Raw genomic sequence first — 18109 nt, forward strand, 5'->3', positions numbered from 1 at the left:
CAGCTATGCAAACCTTTTTTTGTAATTTCACCCAATTTAACCCTGTATTATTTACACTGGTGGACCAATACAGAAGCTATCTGCTAACATGTAAACATGACAGCATGCATTCATACTGTAATTACACATACATTTCACAACATCAACAGGTACCTTAGTTGCCCCTTTGCTATGCACACTGCATTTCCTTTAAAAAGGTGTTAAGTGAGAACAGAACAGTATAAAACAGAGCTATTCTAATAGTCTGATCTGACAGAACTCAGAAAGTTGTAGTCATCTGCTAGACAGATCATGTAATACCATTGTGTATAAATACTACAGCTTGTCTTGAGCGTGGTGTAAGAAAGAGAAAGGCTTGTGGAGAATCAGGAGTAAAAATGGCTCATTCTAGTGTTTAAAGAGCCATCTGTACAACTAAAAATGAGATTTTGACATTTATACACATACTGTGTGCAAATAAACTTTATCTCCCACCTGACAGTTTGTTTGCACTGAGAACAGTACTTTGCATAAAAGCCTTGAGTTATTATATCATTGCACTGTATGATAAAATACTGTGTCAATTTGTAAATGCTTCTTGGTAAAAAAAAAAATATATGAAAGAATATGCCAATGAATAACTGTTGGCTACATAAAATATAATTAACTGATCAAAAAAAAAAAAAAATGCTAAATGGAGCTTTGCTGTACCACTTTATGGACCTCCAAAACCCACACTTGCTCTAGATAACTTTACTGAAATTTGATAAATAAGGTAGTTACACATAATTAATTCTAATTATTTCTATGAGATGCCAAAATCTGCATTTTGCACTATTTTTTTTTAAATTTTTATGTGCAGTATGTCAAAGAAGATGATTCTGAAGTCCATTTAAAACATAAACAGAAGTATACCGTGTTCATTGCACACATGTTGCTCATTTAAATTCTTAGGTTTGTTTTCTCCAACAGAAAACGACTGATTCATATATCTTTCTAGAACAACCAGATAAACTGATCACCTGATTACTGTCTAGGTAAGAAAAATATGAGAGGCCTGACTGCCTACCTTGGCGCACTGCATGTGATTGCAGCCCTCGTTTTTCTGTATAGGAGACTTACAGTTGGCGCAGGGTTTGGAGTTACTGAGCAACCATAAGCAGTTGGCTGCATCCTCATAAGCTTCGCTCACACCAGCCACTTCAACATGGAGGAGGGGGAGGTAAACAGAACAAATAAAGGCATAATGAGACAGAATGAGAATGGCTATTACCAGAGCATCAAAACAGACCAATGCACTGAGTGGGAAATCGTCCTGCCTGATTAATGTATATTGCTAATATATTTTGCTAACATCTCCCAAGATGCTCATGCACCCACCTACACACACACAAAGAGAATAATTGGCTATTATCAAAGCACCTTTGATGTGCTGCTGAAATGCCAAGATAAAACAGAATCTGGGGGAAATCGAAGTGGAAGATAGTTCCGAAACCAAATAATTGCTTTATCTTCCGACTGTCACATCAACCAAGTGGCACTCAAGAGCAGCTGGGGTATCTTAAATCATCTATTAGATTGCCCAGAGTCCAATTAATGTTTCTAAACACCACAAACTTTTAGTGAGCGGGTTGCTCGTCTTAATTAATAATTTATCATCGACGTGGTGGATTTTAATTGGCCTAATGCTAAATAGTTTGTAATTACTGTGGTTGAGTTCCAGGCAATTTAACTCCAAATCAGTCACTTCTGTGCACCCTGAAAAATCTGGGCAAATAAAGACACTGGCTAATAAACTTCTTTATGATCCGTAACCTCCAGGTAACAACACAATTCTACTCTGTGGTTTAGAGCTGGGCGATATAAGATTTTTTCATATCACGATATGTTTTTTTCATTTCAGGCGATAACGATATATATCACGATATAAGCCAAATAACTATATATGTAAGATTTAAATGTGCTGTTGCTCACAAGTAAAATGTGAAATAATCAGCAGCTTGTTTTGATTTAAATATTTATTTCCCATAATAAGTTCAACAGGGTAGATGTACTTAAAATGAGGCTTCAGTTTAGGCAAAATAAAGGCAAATATTACAAACTTACACAAAAGGTAGCCGCTAAAGCATTTAAGTTTCAAAATAAAACAAACAAAACAGACTACTAAATTGTCAGTTCCACTTAGAAACAAAATATTAATTCTTTAATTCTTTATTGGTAGCATGTCTTTAGCAAGACAGTAAGCTAAGACATTCGTTATGTTGATATGTCTCTTAGCTTTTGGTAAGATGCTGGAGAAAGCCGACTCAATTGACTGTTGCTGCTTCACAGGGATTCCCCTTGTTGTTTTCAATGACGAATTAGCGCTTTTAGAGATTGAGCGTGCTCTAGTGGGTGGCACTGCTTCAGGTGATAAAAAAGGTTTGTTGTATTTCTAGACTTTGTGGGAACATGCTTTTGGCACAATTTCAGTGCGCGTTACTCTGTTTTTTTGTCAGACTTCAAATAGCCGAAATACCTTCACACTACGGAACTTCTCTGGCCTTTCCTTTCGACAATCTCTCCAGCATTGGAACCGTCATCTGTGTTCTCTTCGGTAACCTGGTCACCCAAGCTCTCGGTTGATTTTTCTCTAGTTGGAACACTCATTTTCTCCATTACCCGGCCGGCACGGCGGCTGGCTGCTTCCCAAACAAATACACGTGCGGCTTGGCACTTGAGCTGTATGTAACAAGTTACGTGACGTGACACTGCGGCTGTGATTGGTTCGGCTCTGCGCTACTTAATTTGTATTGGCTATTCATTTTTTTTATAAGAAAGGAAGAGAGAGAGAGAGATGAGGTCTATCACAATAGTTTCATTTTTCTGTCGAGAAAAAGTTATTTCGCAATACATATTGTTATCGTTCTATCGCCCAGCTCTACTGTGGTTCAACAGATAAAAATGCCATTTCACATTAGGTCTCAATACAAAACCACATACTGTAAGTTTGTTACCGATTCCTGTATAGTTTTAGATAACAAATCCACAATTTAAAAAACAACAACAAACACTCACATTCCTCAGGCTTCATCTCACTGACTTTCTGTAGCCACATCTTCCACGTTTCACAGTCACAGGGCTCATGGGCTTCACCTTGACACTCCCTGCAACACATACAGACCAAGGTTGTTACTAATACTAAACTAAAAATTAGAACCTAGTGAAAAACATTTTAGTGAAATAAATTAACTGTTAACTGTTAGTTCTATTTCACCGCTTTTAGGATAGCACCTTATATCTTTGTGGTTTGGAAAGTAGCAGCAGTCCTAAATTTTCTCTGTTTGTTACTTTCCTTTGTATGAGGGACCTTTCACAAATAAAAAATTTCTTAAGCAGACACTGTCAGTAATCACATTTTGTACACTTTTATCTATACAAAGCACCTCCAAAACTTATAGTTGCCATTTCATCTCTTTACTTCAACTAGCTTACCCTGCCCTGATTAAGGACATGATGAGGTCAGGCATGGTGAACAAACAAAAAAACAATTGGTGAACAAAAATAAACAGAAAAACCACCCCAAATATTTGCCTAACAATATTTCTTCGCATTAACTCCATCATTACTGTTTCTTTTGGACAACTGGAGTTTTGAAAAGCAAAAACAATACTGACCAGCAGAAGAGGTGGCCTTTGCCACAATCTACAGCAGGGGCCCGAAGGAGGGGAAAGCTTAGGTGATCTGAGGTGGAGGCTCCAGGGCCCTGGGTGTTCAGGCGTACCGCTCTTTCGCACCCCGCCTCTGGACACCATCGGATTGCCGGATTGTTTTCTACAAATGCCTTCAATAAAAGCAAAAGTCAGTCAGAAGTTTAACAATCTTTTATTAAGCTGTATACCTTTTAGTGTAGATGACACTAATAAAGCTTGAAATAATTTAATTTAAAAGTCATTTTCAAATCTGTTAAAGATGTTTAAGTATAAAATTGTTCCCTCTGTATGCGTTCTGAGACCATCTACAACAGCTCGATATTTAAGGAATAGATTCTTGAACACAAAATAAATATAACAGCCTGAACATAATTCAACTAAAAAGGCTCTTAAAAAAAATTAAATTAAATTAAAAAAAATGAATAAATAATAATAATAATAATAATAATATTATTATATATATATATATATATATATATATATATATATATATATATATATATATACACACACACATACATAGCCGTTAGCACATGATTCTCCTTATGGGGACCTGATATGTTTAATATGCTGCTGAGAATATACCCCAGAAGAATCGTATAGTATAGCTTTTATTTTGGAAAGAGCCATTTCTCTGTAATAAACTCTCTCTCTCTCTCTCTATATATATATATATATATATATATATATATATATATATATATATATATATATATATACACACACACATACATAGCCGTTAGCACATGATTCTCCTTATGGGGACCTGATATGTTTAATATGCTGCTGAGAATATACCCCAGAAGAATCGTATAGTATAGCTTTTATTTTGGAAAGAGCCATTTCTCTGTAATAAACTCTCTCTCTCTCTATATATATATATATATATATATATATATATATGGTTATGCCTTTTGTTAAACCTTACCATACTTTGTGCCCTCACCTTTCTGTTTTCCTTGCTCTGCATTAACCATGTATCCCCGGCACCAAAGCATCATAACTTGGTTAGTGGCTGCTAGTCTCACTCTGTCCTCCACTTGTCACAGAGAAAAGTTGACATTTCTCACTAGAACATTGCAAAGTTGAACTCTTTCTGTTAAGTGCCCCTAAAATTACTTATTTTACAAACTGCTAATGTGTAATTACAACTCTAAACTGAATGAAGAAGACATAAAAATATGTTGAAAGAAAAATGAATAATATTCATTGTTGCTTGTGGCACTTTGACAACAAAAAAATGTCATTGTTTCAAGTAAAGATTATTTCACACATAACCGATTTAATTCCTCTACCTTTATTAGTTATACCCTTCCATTTAAGTGAGTAATGGTATTATCATAACACAATATGGCAACGCCAGAATCATCTTTTATTCCCGACAAAATTATTTGAATATTTTGTGCTGGAGGCTCACAGCTCAGTTCATTTCAATTCCTTCCTTTTTTGTTTTCATCACTACCTTGATGTCAAACTGGAGGTAGCGCTTGTCCATCTCTCTGGAGACCACACCCTCTATGACTTCCACTGGTACTAGCTGGTAGCAATCAAAGGCTGGGCAGAAAATGTTGTGGGCTTCTCCTTCTTGGATTTTTAAATTCAGAAAACTTTGAAAGCATTCAAATAATAGTCAGAAATGAGATATGCAAAGAACAAAAACACTGAATAAGATCTGTGCATGCATAGTACAGACACCCCAAGCAATCTGCAGAATCCTCAGGCCATACCAAAATACGACTTACCCTTCCCAACATGATCTACAAAAGTCGTGGCCACAGGGCATGTCAACAGGTTCTTCAAAGACGGAGAGGGAAGAGATGCAGATACCACACTGTGAGACGTAAATATCAAACCACAATATTAGCATCAACAAGATACACTCTATTTAAACTCTTTTAATTTTTTGAACAAATTAAGTCAGTTTTAATCAATAAAAAAATAAGTAAATCTGGTATAACTTCAAAAGGTCCTTGTGTTATAGTCCTGTTTTGTTCTGTTACATAACCGTGCCACTGTTTACAGTCTTTGAAAAAGTCACTGAGTTTTTCTATTTTTTGCTTGAAATGCCAGAGTTTGAGAATGTCCTGGCTTGGGAATGTTCTCCAAATATTGTGATGTGAGGGCGATTTTAATGTGAGACGACATGTCAGAGGTGGAGAAGTTATTGAGTTGATATGTCAATGTGTACAATTATACACAACAGTAGCCCGAAGTAGTTTATGAAAAGCCACTGTGCCAATGTTATGACCTCTGCTAAGCATGTGGCTCATTCCCATTTCTATTATTAGATTTATTTTTCAGATACCCACAGAAAGTTGAATCACAAACAAAGAGTGTATTTGACACACAGTCAAATACACAGGCCTTGTTACAGTGAAAGACTGATCCTCACAAGACATAAAGAAGGCAGTGTACTTCAACAAAGCAGGTATTGATCTGTGAAAGAGCAGAATGTGATAATCAACTCTAACCTTTAAACGGGCCTTTGAGTACACTCAGTCGATTGACACAGGGCAGTTCAATTACGCCTTTTCAGATGCACAACTTAAGATACCCTCAGACATTTGTCTGACATGTTCATATCTTTGATGTTTCAATCCAGAGTGTTTTGGTGTTTTAAGTAAACCCCTGATAGAGAGCAACTGAAGCTGACAGCCTTGATTTATAGATTAATAAAGTGTGTCAGCTTTAGCTATTATCCATCAACACACATCGCCAATGGATATATTCATTCATCCAAAAAGATATGTCTTTATACTTTTCAGAAACTGTCAAAAACTATCTGATTCTCCCTCCAGGTACCATCATTTTGGTTTAAAAATCATTACTACAAATTTGAAATAAATTTAACAACCAAGAAAACAGCATTTTCTTCCAAAGAAGCTTCATAAAGTTATATATTTAAAAAAAAGTCTGCAGTATGCATTTCTCACACTGCACTGCCATCTCAATTCCCAATTTTGCAAACTATTCCAGAATAAAGTCTAAACCCAAGCTAACCGACCTTGCTGACCTTACAAACCCTGATTTTTATAAAGCATTGTCAGTCTCCAATAGCGAGCAGTAAACAAAATGAGTTGCTGTCAGCAATAAATGAGATAAAGGCTAGATGCCTAGTAAACTTTGTTTTGGTCCAGGACATATTACTTTTTGCTCACAAAAAAGTCAATTTCCAAACACTTTTTATAATTACGGGAAATGCCAGACTAGATCAGGATAACAGGTGGGCAATTAAACAGGGAGTTTACAGCTCCTTTCACAGCAAGAGGGCAATAAGGTTCCTTTCCCTCACTGCAGGCTTTGTAAAAACACTGGTGGAAAATACACCTTTCATGAAGCTTAGAGAGCACACTTTAATGCTGTGGGAGGTGTAGTTGTTGAAAGCTGAAAAAATAATTATCTACAGTGACTGAACTACCACTACCTCCCTCAACCTTTCACCCAAAAGGCCAAAGGAGGGAAAACCAAAACTATTTTACTTACGAAATGTATGCACCCCCATTATATCTCAGTGCAGACTGTAAGTGTCTAGCAGCTACAGTTGATCACAATTCACTCACCTTCTGTAAGTGCTTAAAAAACTTTCCAGTATTTTTAATTAGTTTAAAACTAACCCCTGGTGGTGGCATCACTGCGGACTACCCACCCCCACAAAACAGTCGCACGAGAGTCAACACTCTCCCTTACATGTAACAATGTTAAAACTGTGAAAACAATAACATGACATCTTTAGTGAGACATGCCCAAACATACAGCAGTAATATAACATAATATAACATACGACATGTGCAGCCGTCAATCATGTTTGATAAAGAAGGAAAGCGCAACATGAAGGATGTCGTATCTTAAATTAGCATATTTTATATAGCATAACAAAACTCAACACTGTTCAGGACTTGCCTACATGATAACTGACAAAACACTGGATGACAAATGAGAAAAGGAAGCCCTGCTTCTGTTTATGTTTGCAAGGTAGACCACTGGCATGAATACTAATGACTTCTAGCAACATATATTTACTGGGAAAGAGTGAATCATTATGCAGAAAGACATCTGTGATCATAAAATTTTAAAGAATTCAGCTGAAACACTTCAGAAAATCTTGGGACTCCATGAATTTTATTTAAATATGCACTGCTATACACATTTTATGGGAATGCTGCCAGTTAATCTATGCACCTCCGTGCCTAAAGCTATCCCCTGCTGCTATAGGAGCATCAGTCAGGAAAACATGCTGTGGCCGACTGTGATCCTTTTTCATTTGATCGTTCTTTATCAATAAGTACAGTTAAACAATGGCTAAAACTTTTTTCTCCATTTACTGACCTACATTTATCAATCTAGAGCTGTCACAGTGTTTTCAGCAAAAAAAGAAAAAAAATGGCAAGTGGATTTCAACCCTAATGTAGTGATTTAAAAAGCGTATTTAGTTACATCCACCTTATAAATTAATTTGTCTAGCTTTATCAGTTCAGGATGTAGCAGTAAACAAGAGCCATCTTGTCTTACCAGAGAAGACTCCTCATCAGCAGGCATGAGGCTGATTTGGTCTGGTGAAGTGATGGAGGAGCGGGTGGTCCTAGGCGTCCGGGGAGAAGGTAAGGTGTCCCAAGCATTGCAACCACTTGGGGGTGGGTTGGGCATTTGCACACCTGAGCGTTGGCAGCACTCCGCCGCATTGGCCATCCAGGCTTCTAAGAGCTTCTCTCGGTCCCAATCTGACACAAAAAAGACATCTTATTTTAGTATATACTACCTAGAGAATGAAACTCTGCTTGTGGCATGATGTTTTGATCCGAACGATCAGACCAGTGACTGGAGGTGCAGATGTCGGTATGCAGAGAATTTTTAAAGGGGAAACAACGCAGTGCAATAGGTGCTGATGGACTGGAAGTCAGACACACATTTTTATAAGATAACTTGATACCTGTTGTCTAACAAAAAGTTTACGATGATCCTTGTGTGTGGCTTAAAAAAAATTGTAACAAGGTGCTGAAGTTAATTGGTTGCTGCCGTATTTCTTAAAGTTTTTTTCATGAGTTTATTTAAATAACTGAAGCATCAGACAGCAGCAGAATCAATGCACAAGCTTCCTAAAAGCTGTGTGCATTTATGCATGTGACACAACAGAGATAACTTAATTACTTGTAATAAATTATTCCTGACACTGACACAGGATAGCTCAGGATCTAAGAGCAAATTACATTGTTTCTTTTCAGAAAGGTGAGATGTCCCACAGGCTCACAGTTTATAACCTACAATTTAGAAAGTTACGATAACTGACTGCCAGTGCATTATACGTCACTTTATGTAATGTCTAATTTCCAGTATAGCACATACAGTATTGGTTCATTTAGTAAGTGCTGATGGGATGCTTGAATAAAATAAAGTTGATGTAAAAGAGACAAAATGACGATCTAAGGAAAAAAGAAGCTTCAGAAAGAGTATTTCTTTATGCAGGAATCAGGTGTGTCATGACCAGAGTAACAACTGAAAGCACAAGTGGTGATGGGACAGGAACTGCTCACTATAGTATGATAGTGATCCAGAATGTCCTGCCCTTTGGGAAGGCAGTTAGTTTACTATCTTTATTTAAGTTACTAAGGACATTATCAGCAGAATTCAGGTTTTTCCACTCCATACACAGCATTGTTGTGTCTCCTGCACAGTTGCTGGTGGCAGTGAAATGTGAATGCTGACAATTTTAAAAAACCACCCAAGAAAATATGAGGCAAACTCACGGTGGAAGTAGACGGGTTTACAGAATGGGAAGAACGATTCCAGATCAGGAGAACAGTGATGTTTAATCATCGCGCCGGCTGTTGTTAGTGTGAAAACAGATTCTACAACCTTTCCTCTTGCCAAAAATGTGGTGATCTGCTCTGAAGAGCTCAAAGCCTGCCAGCTACAGCGCAGAGTCCAATATCAATTCACAGAACCTACTTTCTGTGAAGCACAAAATGGAAGATAAAGAAAAGACTTTTTTCCTTTCACTAGCAACTATAAACACGCAAGTTATTGTCAAGACACAAATAAGAAGTACGCAATGTAGCAGGGCCAATTAAAAACATTTTCTGACTGTTTGAAGATTACATTTTTTACAATACTTTATGATTAGGCCTAAAACAGACATAACATACTGAATATATGAATTCCCATTTAACCTGTCAAAACAAGACTTAAGTTTGAATTTCATGGACAAAAAATGCATTTCAGTGAATCTCATTTTACATTTGTGTGGATTCTCAATAGAAATAGTCCAGTAGCCACCAGCATTTAAGCCTTTTAAACTGCCAACAACAAAGACCTGCTGCCATCTGGTTTTCTGTTTTAGAATAGCTGTTTAATCTCGCATCAGGACACGGACAGATTTGAGAGGCTCTCAGTATAAATATTGGATGACTTGTGGACTGTGCCCGAGTCCAAATAGTCTACCCTCCTAAAATAAGGAACACGACCAGGTCAATTGTGCAATTAGGCCATTATCAGCCTCAAGACAGGTTTGCCACCAATCAAATGACTAACGCTCTAAATGGCCTCCTTTAGATAATGAATGTCGTAACAACCCCCATCCCAATCTAGCTCCATTCAATTAAAACTAATCAATGTGTATGGCCCCATCTTAAAGCCTTTAGCCATTATATAGAGTCTGAAAGTGAAGTCTTCACATTTAGTCTTAAATATCAAAAATTAGTTGGGAAATACAAATTGTCAGGAACAAAGAAAGATGGAAAAGCAAGCAGTTCAGCAGACGAGCAATGAGGAGACGATAAGAGATTGTTACAAATTGTGGAAATGAGGCTTTTTCGAAATGAAATGACATGCGAGTACAAAAACCCTTCTCCAGGACATGCAAAATGCTGAAATGTTTCAGCAGTCCCATGATAAAACTGAATAAATATAGCACCATTCTGGGGTCAATCTCCCGCCTCTGAGCTCTTAAAAGTGTGTCTCATATGTAGCACACAGCTCAACAGACAGCCCTTAAGCCCATTTAATTAAAAAATGAGGTGGTGAAGTCATACACAAACATTTTTGCCAAGTTGTCTGAAGTAACGATTTACAAAAGCCTCAAATCAGTAAAACTTTCAGAAACACTTGAACACACTATCTTGTGTCCAGCTGTAAATGAAGCAAGTTTGAAAACTGGTGGGTTAAGACTGCAAGTCTAATAAAATCTGATATATTTACTCAGTACTTGGCCAGGCCTAAGTTAAGAGTGAAGTAATTAAGACAAATTCAGGAAAGCATATTTTCTCTGCAGCACACTACTATTTCTAGGAAAAACATAACAGAATGTAATAAAAATAAATTAGACGTGCCAAGGATTTTACATAAAAATCCATGGTTCACGCTGCGGATTATTTAATCTTATTTACAGTAAATCAGGCGCGAGCCTAAGTAACCTAATTAAGCAGTGTTTGTTCTCAAATTGTTTGTTGAAATGAATACGCTCACTAAAACTACATTTAGATCATGTAAAAGCTCTCTCCAGTGACAACAGAACAAGTCCAATTCTTTCAGCGTACTGCATATTTATAGAAAATAAATCCCTTATCCAAATACAAAAAACACTTTCTGTATTTTCTATTTTGTAGTCATTTCTACATTTAAAAAGCATGGTAACCCCATGTAAAATGCACCGTTACACATTTTCACAGCATCACAGCCACAAGATTAGAATCAGGGTTTCACATTAGGTGCCGATACACAGAACCTCCTTAGAGAGTGACCAGGAGAAGCTTTTCTTATTTTAAGCTTGTTTGGTTTGGTCTTACAAGCTATTAAATTGTGTGGTGTCATGTTTAGGTCTGAGGTCTGCAGCAAAAGGCTGGAGATATCTAAGTCTGCTAAGACATAAAAAAGTCTTGAAGTTATTCTCAAGATCGGTCATTCCACTGTATTAAACAGCTGCCAATTTGTACCAGACTCCTTGCTCCAGCAAATTAAACCCAAACAGAACAACATAAAAAGTATAATAAAAATACCACAACATTTCATCAAAGGGTCTTCAGCCATTTCTTACTACTGGTGTCAAAAGGCGTTCATTTACAATAAGATGCAGGGAAAATCTGAACTGCAATGCAGACGTGCCTTGCTTATTGAGAGGATCCTGCTTATTGGTCTGAATCCCACTGAAATGTCGTGTGGATTTAAAACAGGCAGTGTGTAAGAGAAACCTTAGATTAAACATTCTGTAACTGACAGGATTTGTATGGAAGAGCGGTCAAAGACTTTAATAAGCCAATATCTGAGACAGGTGAACAATTATGCAAATCATGGCCAAGGGTATACTTACCTCGTCCACTAAAGTGTATGTATGGATGTGTGTGTATATATATTGAAAAGTGTTGAAAAGTGTTTTATGTGGTGTTAAATTAAATCTAACCAGTGTATCAAATGCTTCCTTGTCCATATACTTTAACTATGTATGTCATTTGTTTAACTACTATGTTACTATGTTTACCCATTAAGCTGTCAGGATATTACTAGTCCAAATAATTGAAAGGACAACCAGTACTGTGTTTGTTTAATAGTACCATGGGCACGTAGCAGTGCTTCTGCAGTGAAAAGAGGGGCTTGTAGCATGTCAGCTGTCTCCACTATCAGCATGTCCTTCAGCTTCCGAAGATCCTGTGGCCGCAGGCCCTCGTACAACTAGAGTAAAGGGTTGACAAGAACATAATAAGAGAGGAAATGTAAGGACAAAGATAAGAAGTAAAAGGAAAAAAAAGACAGGTTGTCAGAGAAAGGTAAAGAAAGAGACAAGAGGACAACAGTGGGTGAGATTGGGGAAAAGGGTGATGGGTGAAATAATGGTAGGAAAGAAAGATTGTGAAAAAAGGGGAAGAGAAAATAAAGAGAAAATAAGTACTACAACCACCTGAAACATAAATGATTGCTGACACAGGACTTAGCCAGACCCAGAGAACTAAAACTGATGATGATGATCACATGTTTTAAGCTAGACTGTTTTGTGTGAGTAATTTGTGAGTCTGTTTGTGTCCAACCAAAACAAGTTCAAGTAAAGAATGTGACTAACTCCTGCAAAAATGTAAACACTGAAATACAGTCAACTAGTGGATTTTTCCAAGAGCAAAGTTACCATCATATGTTGCTTCTATTCCTTACTTATGTAGCTAAAGGGTTATAAGGACGAATCAAGTGTAACAATACAGAAGCTGTGTGGGATCAGCCAGGCTAGGATGACCAGGGTAGCTCATTTAAAACAGTTTGACCTAATACAGCAACAACAGTGAAATTACTTTTTGGGGGGATTTTTTTAAACAGCATGCTGTGGACTAAAGTTTGGTTCTAATAACATTTTAAGTCACACCAGCTGAGGGTGATAAACTGAAAGCTATACACCCACTCCTTGTTGGTGTGTTATACTGTACCTCTCTTCGATCTAGGGCTGCATATTCTGCCTCAATACCCTCTGCCTCAGGGGCAAGAGAGAAGACCATCTGCGACTCCAGGCGCAGGGCCAACTCCTTGTGGTGCTGCTTCTCTGCAGAGTCACATGGAGTCTCGCGGTTTTCATTCTCCGCAAACAAGTCCGCTTCTCTCTGCACCAGCATCTGAGCACGAAGAAACAAGAGGAATATCTGGCATTGAACAATGGCACACATCGTGCATTCAAGAACAGATACTAAAGCTCGCTGACTATATATGTAGTTCCAAACACCTGTGCTTACTTGCACAGTGGAGTACCACTCACCCTGTAACAGTAATCAGAGGAAAGTATCCACAATTAAGGCATGAAACAGTAATTACAGTTATTTTGATATAGACTGCAATTATGACTTCAGTAAAAAAAAAAAAAAAAAAATAGCAACAACTTACCCACCTCGAGAAAACTGAAAAAGAGTTCACTTATATCCACTTTACTTCAAAGTTCTTTGTAGAGTATGGCACACTAAGTCTTGATGATCAAGTGCCAATTAAAGGAGCTCAGGTAATATTGAGAGCAGTACAAGAAAAACACACACGTTAATAATGTGTCTTTTGGGGGGTGGTGGCTTCTGTTGGTAACTGTCATTTCTGTGCTTGAGTCTACTTTTTTAAACTGTCTGTGAATGGCATTTCTTGACACCCTGGAAGTAGGGTGTCTCTTTTTCTGTCACAACATACCTGTCTGCATCGCCAGCCTCGACATTATGTTCTGCACATGGTGCAAATTGCATTTTGTAATAAACTGCATGGATTCTGGGGGGAAATTAGAGTGAAGGCAACAATAATATTTCTATAATGAAGAGTCATCTAAATAAATGACAGTGTGCAGAAATGCGATCATTTAAAATTAGTACCAGCTGTACAGCAGTTCTTTCTGGGGATTTCCCAACTATTGGCTGCTTGCCTTTCCTGAAGCACATTTTAAGAGCAGCATTTGTAATTTTGTTCTATTACATGCAATAACAATAAAGTCACGCGTAATCTATTTGACTGTTATATCTGGTGTGAGCTGTCCAGGAGATTAATTAAGTTGTACCGTGTTCCACAGCATCTTCCAAAAACTCACCAGCGAGGGCGAATGAGAAGATGCAAATTACAGTTCCCTACCGAAGGTCAAGATTGACTCTAGGACAAGGCCACACGTGAGGATCTATTCTACAAATATTCATTACACAAAAGAGCAGACACTGAATGATGTGTGTGAGCATCAGAGTTACTCTGGTCTCATTTATTATCCTTCCCCTCATATACTCTCTGCCCTTGTCTTAGTGAAACTGGTCAGTTTACAGCTACAGAGGCTTTGATCATAACCCCCCAAAAATTTCACACTTAAGAAAATTTTACACTAGCCCAGAGAAAATATCTGCAATATCTTTTTATTATAATCTCACCTCAACACAAGTCTTCATGCCTGAGGCAGCAGCATAGTGTAGGCAAGTGTTTTTCTTGTTGTCAGTGGCATTGACATCAGCCCTTTCATACTCTCCATGATCCAGCTTAGCTCCTGTCCATGCTAGCACGATCTGAAGGCATTCCCCTCGTCGCTGTTCGTCTTCGTATGGCCTTGAGATGCGGGGATGCAAAGCTCCCTCTGAAGTCAGGATCTGAGGCCCCATGCAGAGAAGGTGCAGAGATGTCTCATTGTGCACGTTGCGCTTGTTAGGATTGCCATCTTTGCTTAGGAGAAAAGACCTAAAAGAGAATAACAACATGACAAGATGGTTAAATTGTAATGCGTTGTCTTTTGTGGGATACTGTCAACAGACTGCAAATTCTTATGACATCAGTGCTGATTCAGAACGTAAACATGATTTTTTTTTTTAAGATAAAAAAACACGAGTTATGCTTAGTGCATGTAGCTTTTCGTGTAACTGAATATTTTACAGCATTTTAACTGCACAATATTCTAAAAAAGGAGAGCTGTATACTGCAACGCAGGTCAATTCCTTCCCAAAATAGTTTAGATTTCAACATTTCATTGCTTTTGTGAAAACCATAAACTAGAATTATAGCTATACAACCAGTTATATGACTTAAACTACTGTTCTTGTTTTTTTAAGAGTAAGGCCAGAGTGGGATAAAAACAAGCACAGTCTGCACTGTTAGCTTGTCAGATAGGAAGCTCTTGGAACGTCATTCTATTCCAGCTCAGCATGTTGCATTCCTGAGAGCTGCTAACAGATGGCTATGTAGAGACACAGATGGGACAGAGACATATAGAGAAAAAAAAAACATGAAAAAAGAAAAACTGAATTTTAAAATACAGCAAAAGTGAAAAGATGGAATAAGCTGCCATTGAGTGATAAAAAAAGAGAAGAAGTCAGGTTAAGGGTTACTAGACATAAAGCTTGAGAACCATCTATGACCCAATCATTATCAGGCCCTGTCAGAATAACAATTTTTCCTCACTGACAACACTCAAAAATATGAAGTATACATTCTGTCTGCTTGCGTATTTGTTTTTATTTGGGCCATATCCTAACCTGAGTAGGCGTGTCATGGCGTGCCGGGCAGCATAGTGCAGTGGAGTGTTGTGCTGATAGGACTCTCCATATGTAGAGTTGGGATCTAGAGCCTCCTTGAACTGTGGGTTGCTCTCATACAGTTGGCAAGCCAGCAGTTCATCTCCATTGATGAGAGCCTTACGGAACTTGGTCGCTGTGTTCCCCATTTCGTCCCCTACCGTGGGTCCAAAGGTCTGACTGGGACAGCAGCCTCTTAAGTCGTCTTCCACCTGTTCAAGTCCAATAAGCCAGCATACTGCATGTCCTAATAAAAAGACAAAAAATTGGGAGTAAAACGTCTTTATGCCTGAGCCCAACAAGGCTCTTCAAGCGAGAAAATGGTCAAGAGGTTTGTCGGTCATACAAGTTTCCACATCATCCCAATAAATCAAAAATATTTTCACCAGTTTCAGGAAAAGCAACTTTGCCTCGTTTTGTACAGCTGACTTCCACTCCCTCTGGTCACAAAACAAGAATTCAGTCTTCAAGGGTGCTCGGGCTGCTCTGCCACAAGCTCCTGCGTCAGCATCACCACTGCACTGTAAACCAGCTCCCTGTTTCTCTTTTTATTTTTTTGAATTTATTTATATATTTTTTTGAATACCTAAACATAGTGAGGACAAAGCCCACACAGAGATGGACAAGGCTTCCTCTGGCATCACCAGGAGTTTCCGCTTCACTGTGCCAAAGCTACTCATCCCACTGAGGCCAGGGCTCATTATGAAGCAAGATATCCTCAACTGAAGAATAGCACACAGCAAGTCCGCTTTCCGCTTCCACCAGGGCACCATATGGTCACGACCGTCAGGGCAATGTGATACCTTTATGTATTTTTAGTAAGCGGCAGCAGACCGAACACAGGACACAGCATAATTTGTTTTTATAATAACACGCATTCAATTTCCCAATAACAAAATTCTCACTGGTGGAGACAAGTTATGTGTGCAATGGAAGGAATGAATACTCACCGAAAATCCCCATCTCCCATTAATACCAAGCATTCCATAGGTTAGTAAGTAACTGAAGACAGCTAACTATTTGCGCTGTTATATAAACAGAGTCAAGACCGTGGACAGGTCTGACACACTGTTCTAATCAGTCAATCTTTAAACTAAGTAAGGAAGATAAGAGTGAGACCTTTGGTAGTCTTCTGGGAAAGTGTGTTATTAACTGTAACAAAACGAATACCAAAGTTATGACGTGGTTATCTATTCATCAATTAGAATAGCAATATGGCACAGACGTGTTTTCACTCTTTAGTAAGATTGGTAGAATGGAGGCAGGTGGAAAATAAACAAGTATTACATATATGAATGATTTATCATTTATTCAGTTGGTAAATACTGTCTACATTTACGTGTGCTAATATCGACCATTTTAACATGTGAAATCATCCCCTGCGATCATTGTCGTACATTTAAATAACGCTATCCATCATGTAAACAGACCAGCCAGTGGAAGTGAACACCACCTTAGATCAGGCGTGTGCCATGTGATTACCCCAGTGGCCAGACACCATCACAAAGCAAGACAAACAGTATACCACCTTGGCATACAAAAAAAGCAAGAAAGAAAAACACCTGATCTTTGAACAGTTATATAATCTCATAGTTTGTAACACATATTACTCAACGAGCTTGCTCTCTAAATGAATAACTACAGCATTAACCTATCTTACAACAGTCAACGACACTCCCCCGTTACAGCTTCAACCAACCACATCTAACTAAAGCTCACAGCAACAGCTAGCGTTAACATGAGAAAAATAAAAACGTTATTCCACGTAGCCGCCACTTGTCACTAAACTACTTCATGCAGGCCTGTATCCACGTCGTGCGGTGTTTACCATTTTCGCTAGCAGAAAATCGACGACAGCGTGTCATGTTGTGTTAATGAACAGACCCCGATAACGCTTTGTTCCACTGCTGGTTAAAAATAAAACCAATCTGCCGACAACCAACCTTAGAAAACGTTAGCTGCAAACCATTCCTTTTGTCGATAATGCCACTGGTACTGACAAAACACTCTGCTGCTTTGCTAGCTATATAATATTCAAAAACAAAAAACCTCATGACGCTAGCATCTGCGTTGACCAACGTCAGTGTACACGCTAGAGGCTGGCTGAGCTAGCGTGCTAATCTCGATGCTAGCCAACTTGACGGTAGAAAGTACAGTTGAAAAACTCCGTAAACAATGAATAACAAGTATTTCGACTTACACTGATTGTACATCTTGCTGTTGTACACCTGGCCTTGTGAGTGAATTGTCAGTCGCAAAGGGTAAAGCAAAGAGTTTTCTCGTTATGTGGGGCAAACCTGTATAAACAATGTGAGCTATGCGCTGTGCTGTTGCCCCAGTCAACTCTCCGTTGACTCTGGTGGCTCCTGCTGGATACTAGTCGGGTTGCCAGGTTTCAAAACAACCCCCTAAAACAGGCGAGAAAGACGTGGCCGGCTTATTTTTCAAAGCCTAAGCTTT

The 18109-nt window shown here is 38.3% G+C and overlaps 1 protein-coding gene across 4 annotated transcripts in view; it reads right to left on the reverse strand.

Moving 5' to 3' along the window:
• Nucleotides 1-18013, reverse strand: part of ankib1b (ankyrin repeat and IBR domain containing 1b) — a 32626-nt gene extending 14613 nt beyond the window's left edge. The window contains exons 1-11 of one of the 4 annotated variants that reach the window (XM_085291055.1): nt 17850-18013; nt 15611-15896; nt 14519-14819; nt 13070-13252; nt 12212-12329; nt 8181-8389; nt 5414-5502; nt 5134-5278; nt 3636-3802; nt 3037-3125; nt 1049-1179 (exon numbers count right to left, since the gene is read on the reverse strand). In XM_085291055.1, coding sequence (XP_085147181.1) covers nt 1049-1179; nt 3037-3125; nt 3636-3802; nt 5134-5278; nt 5414-5502; nt 8181-8389; nt 12212-12329; nt 13070-13252; nt 14519-14819; nt 15611-15798 — 1620 coding nt within the window. In that variant the 5' untranslated portion in view covers nt 15799-15896; nt 17850-18013. The other 3 variants (XM_085291056.1, XM_085291054.1, XM_085291057.1) reach the window with 3 other exon arrangements.
• Nucleotides 18014-18109: the final 96 nt, after the last annotated feature.

Source organism: Mchenga conophoros, linkage group LG11 (assembly GCF_057382185.1).
Source record: "Mchenga conophoros isolate Kocher_MC1m ecotype Shallow Benthic linkage group LG11, M_conophoros_male_GT1.1, whole genome shotgun sequence".
In the NCBI taxonomy this organism is placed as follows: Eukaryota; Metazoa; Chordata; class Actinopteri; order Cichliformes; family Cichlidae; genus Mchenga; species Mchenga conophoros.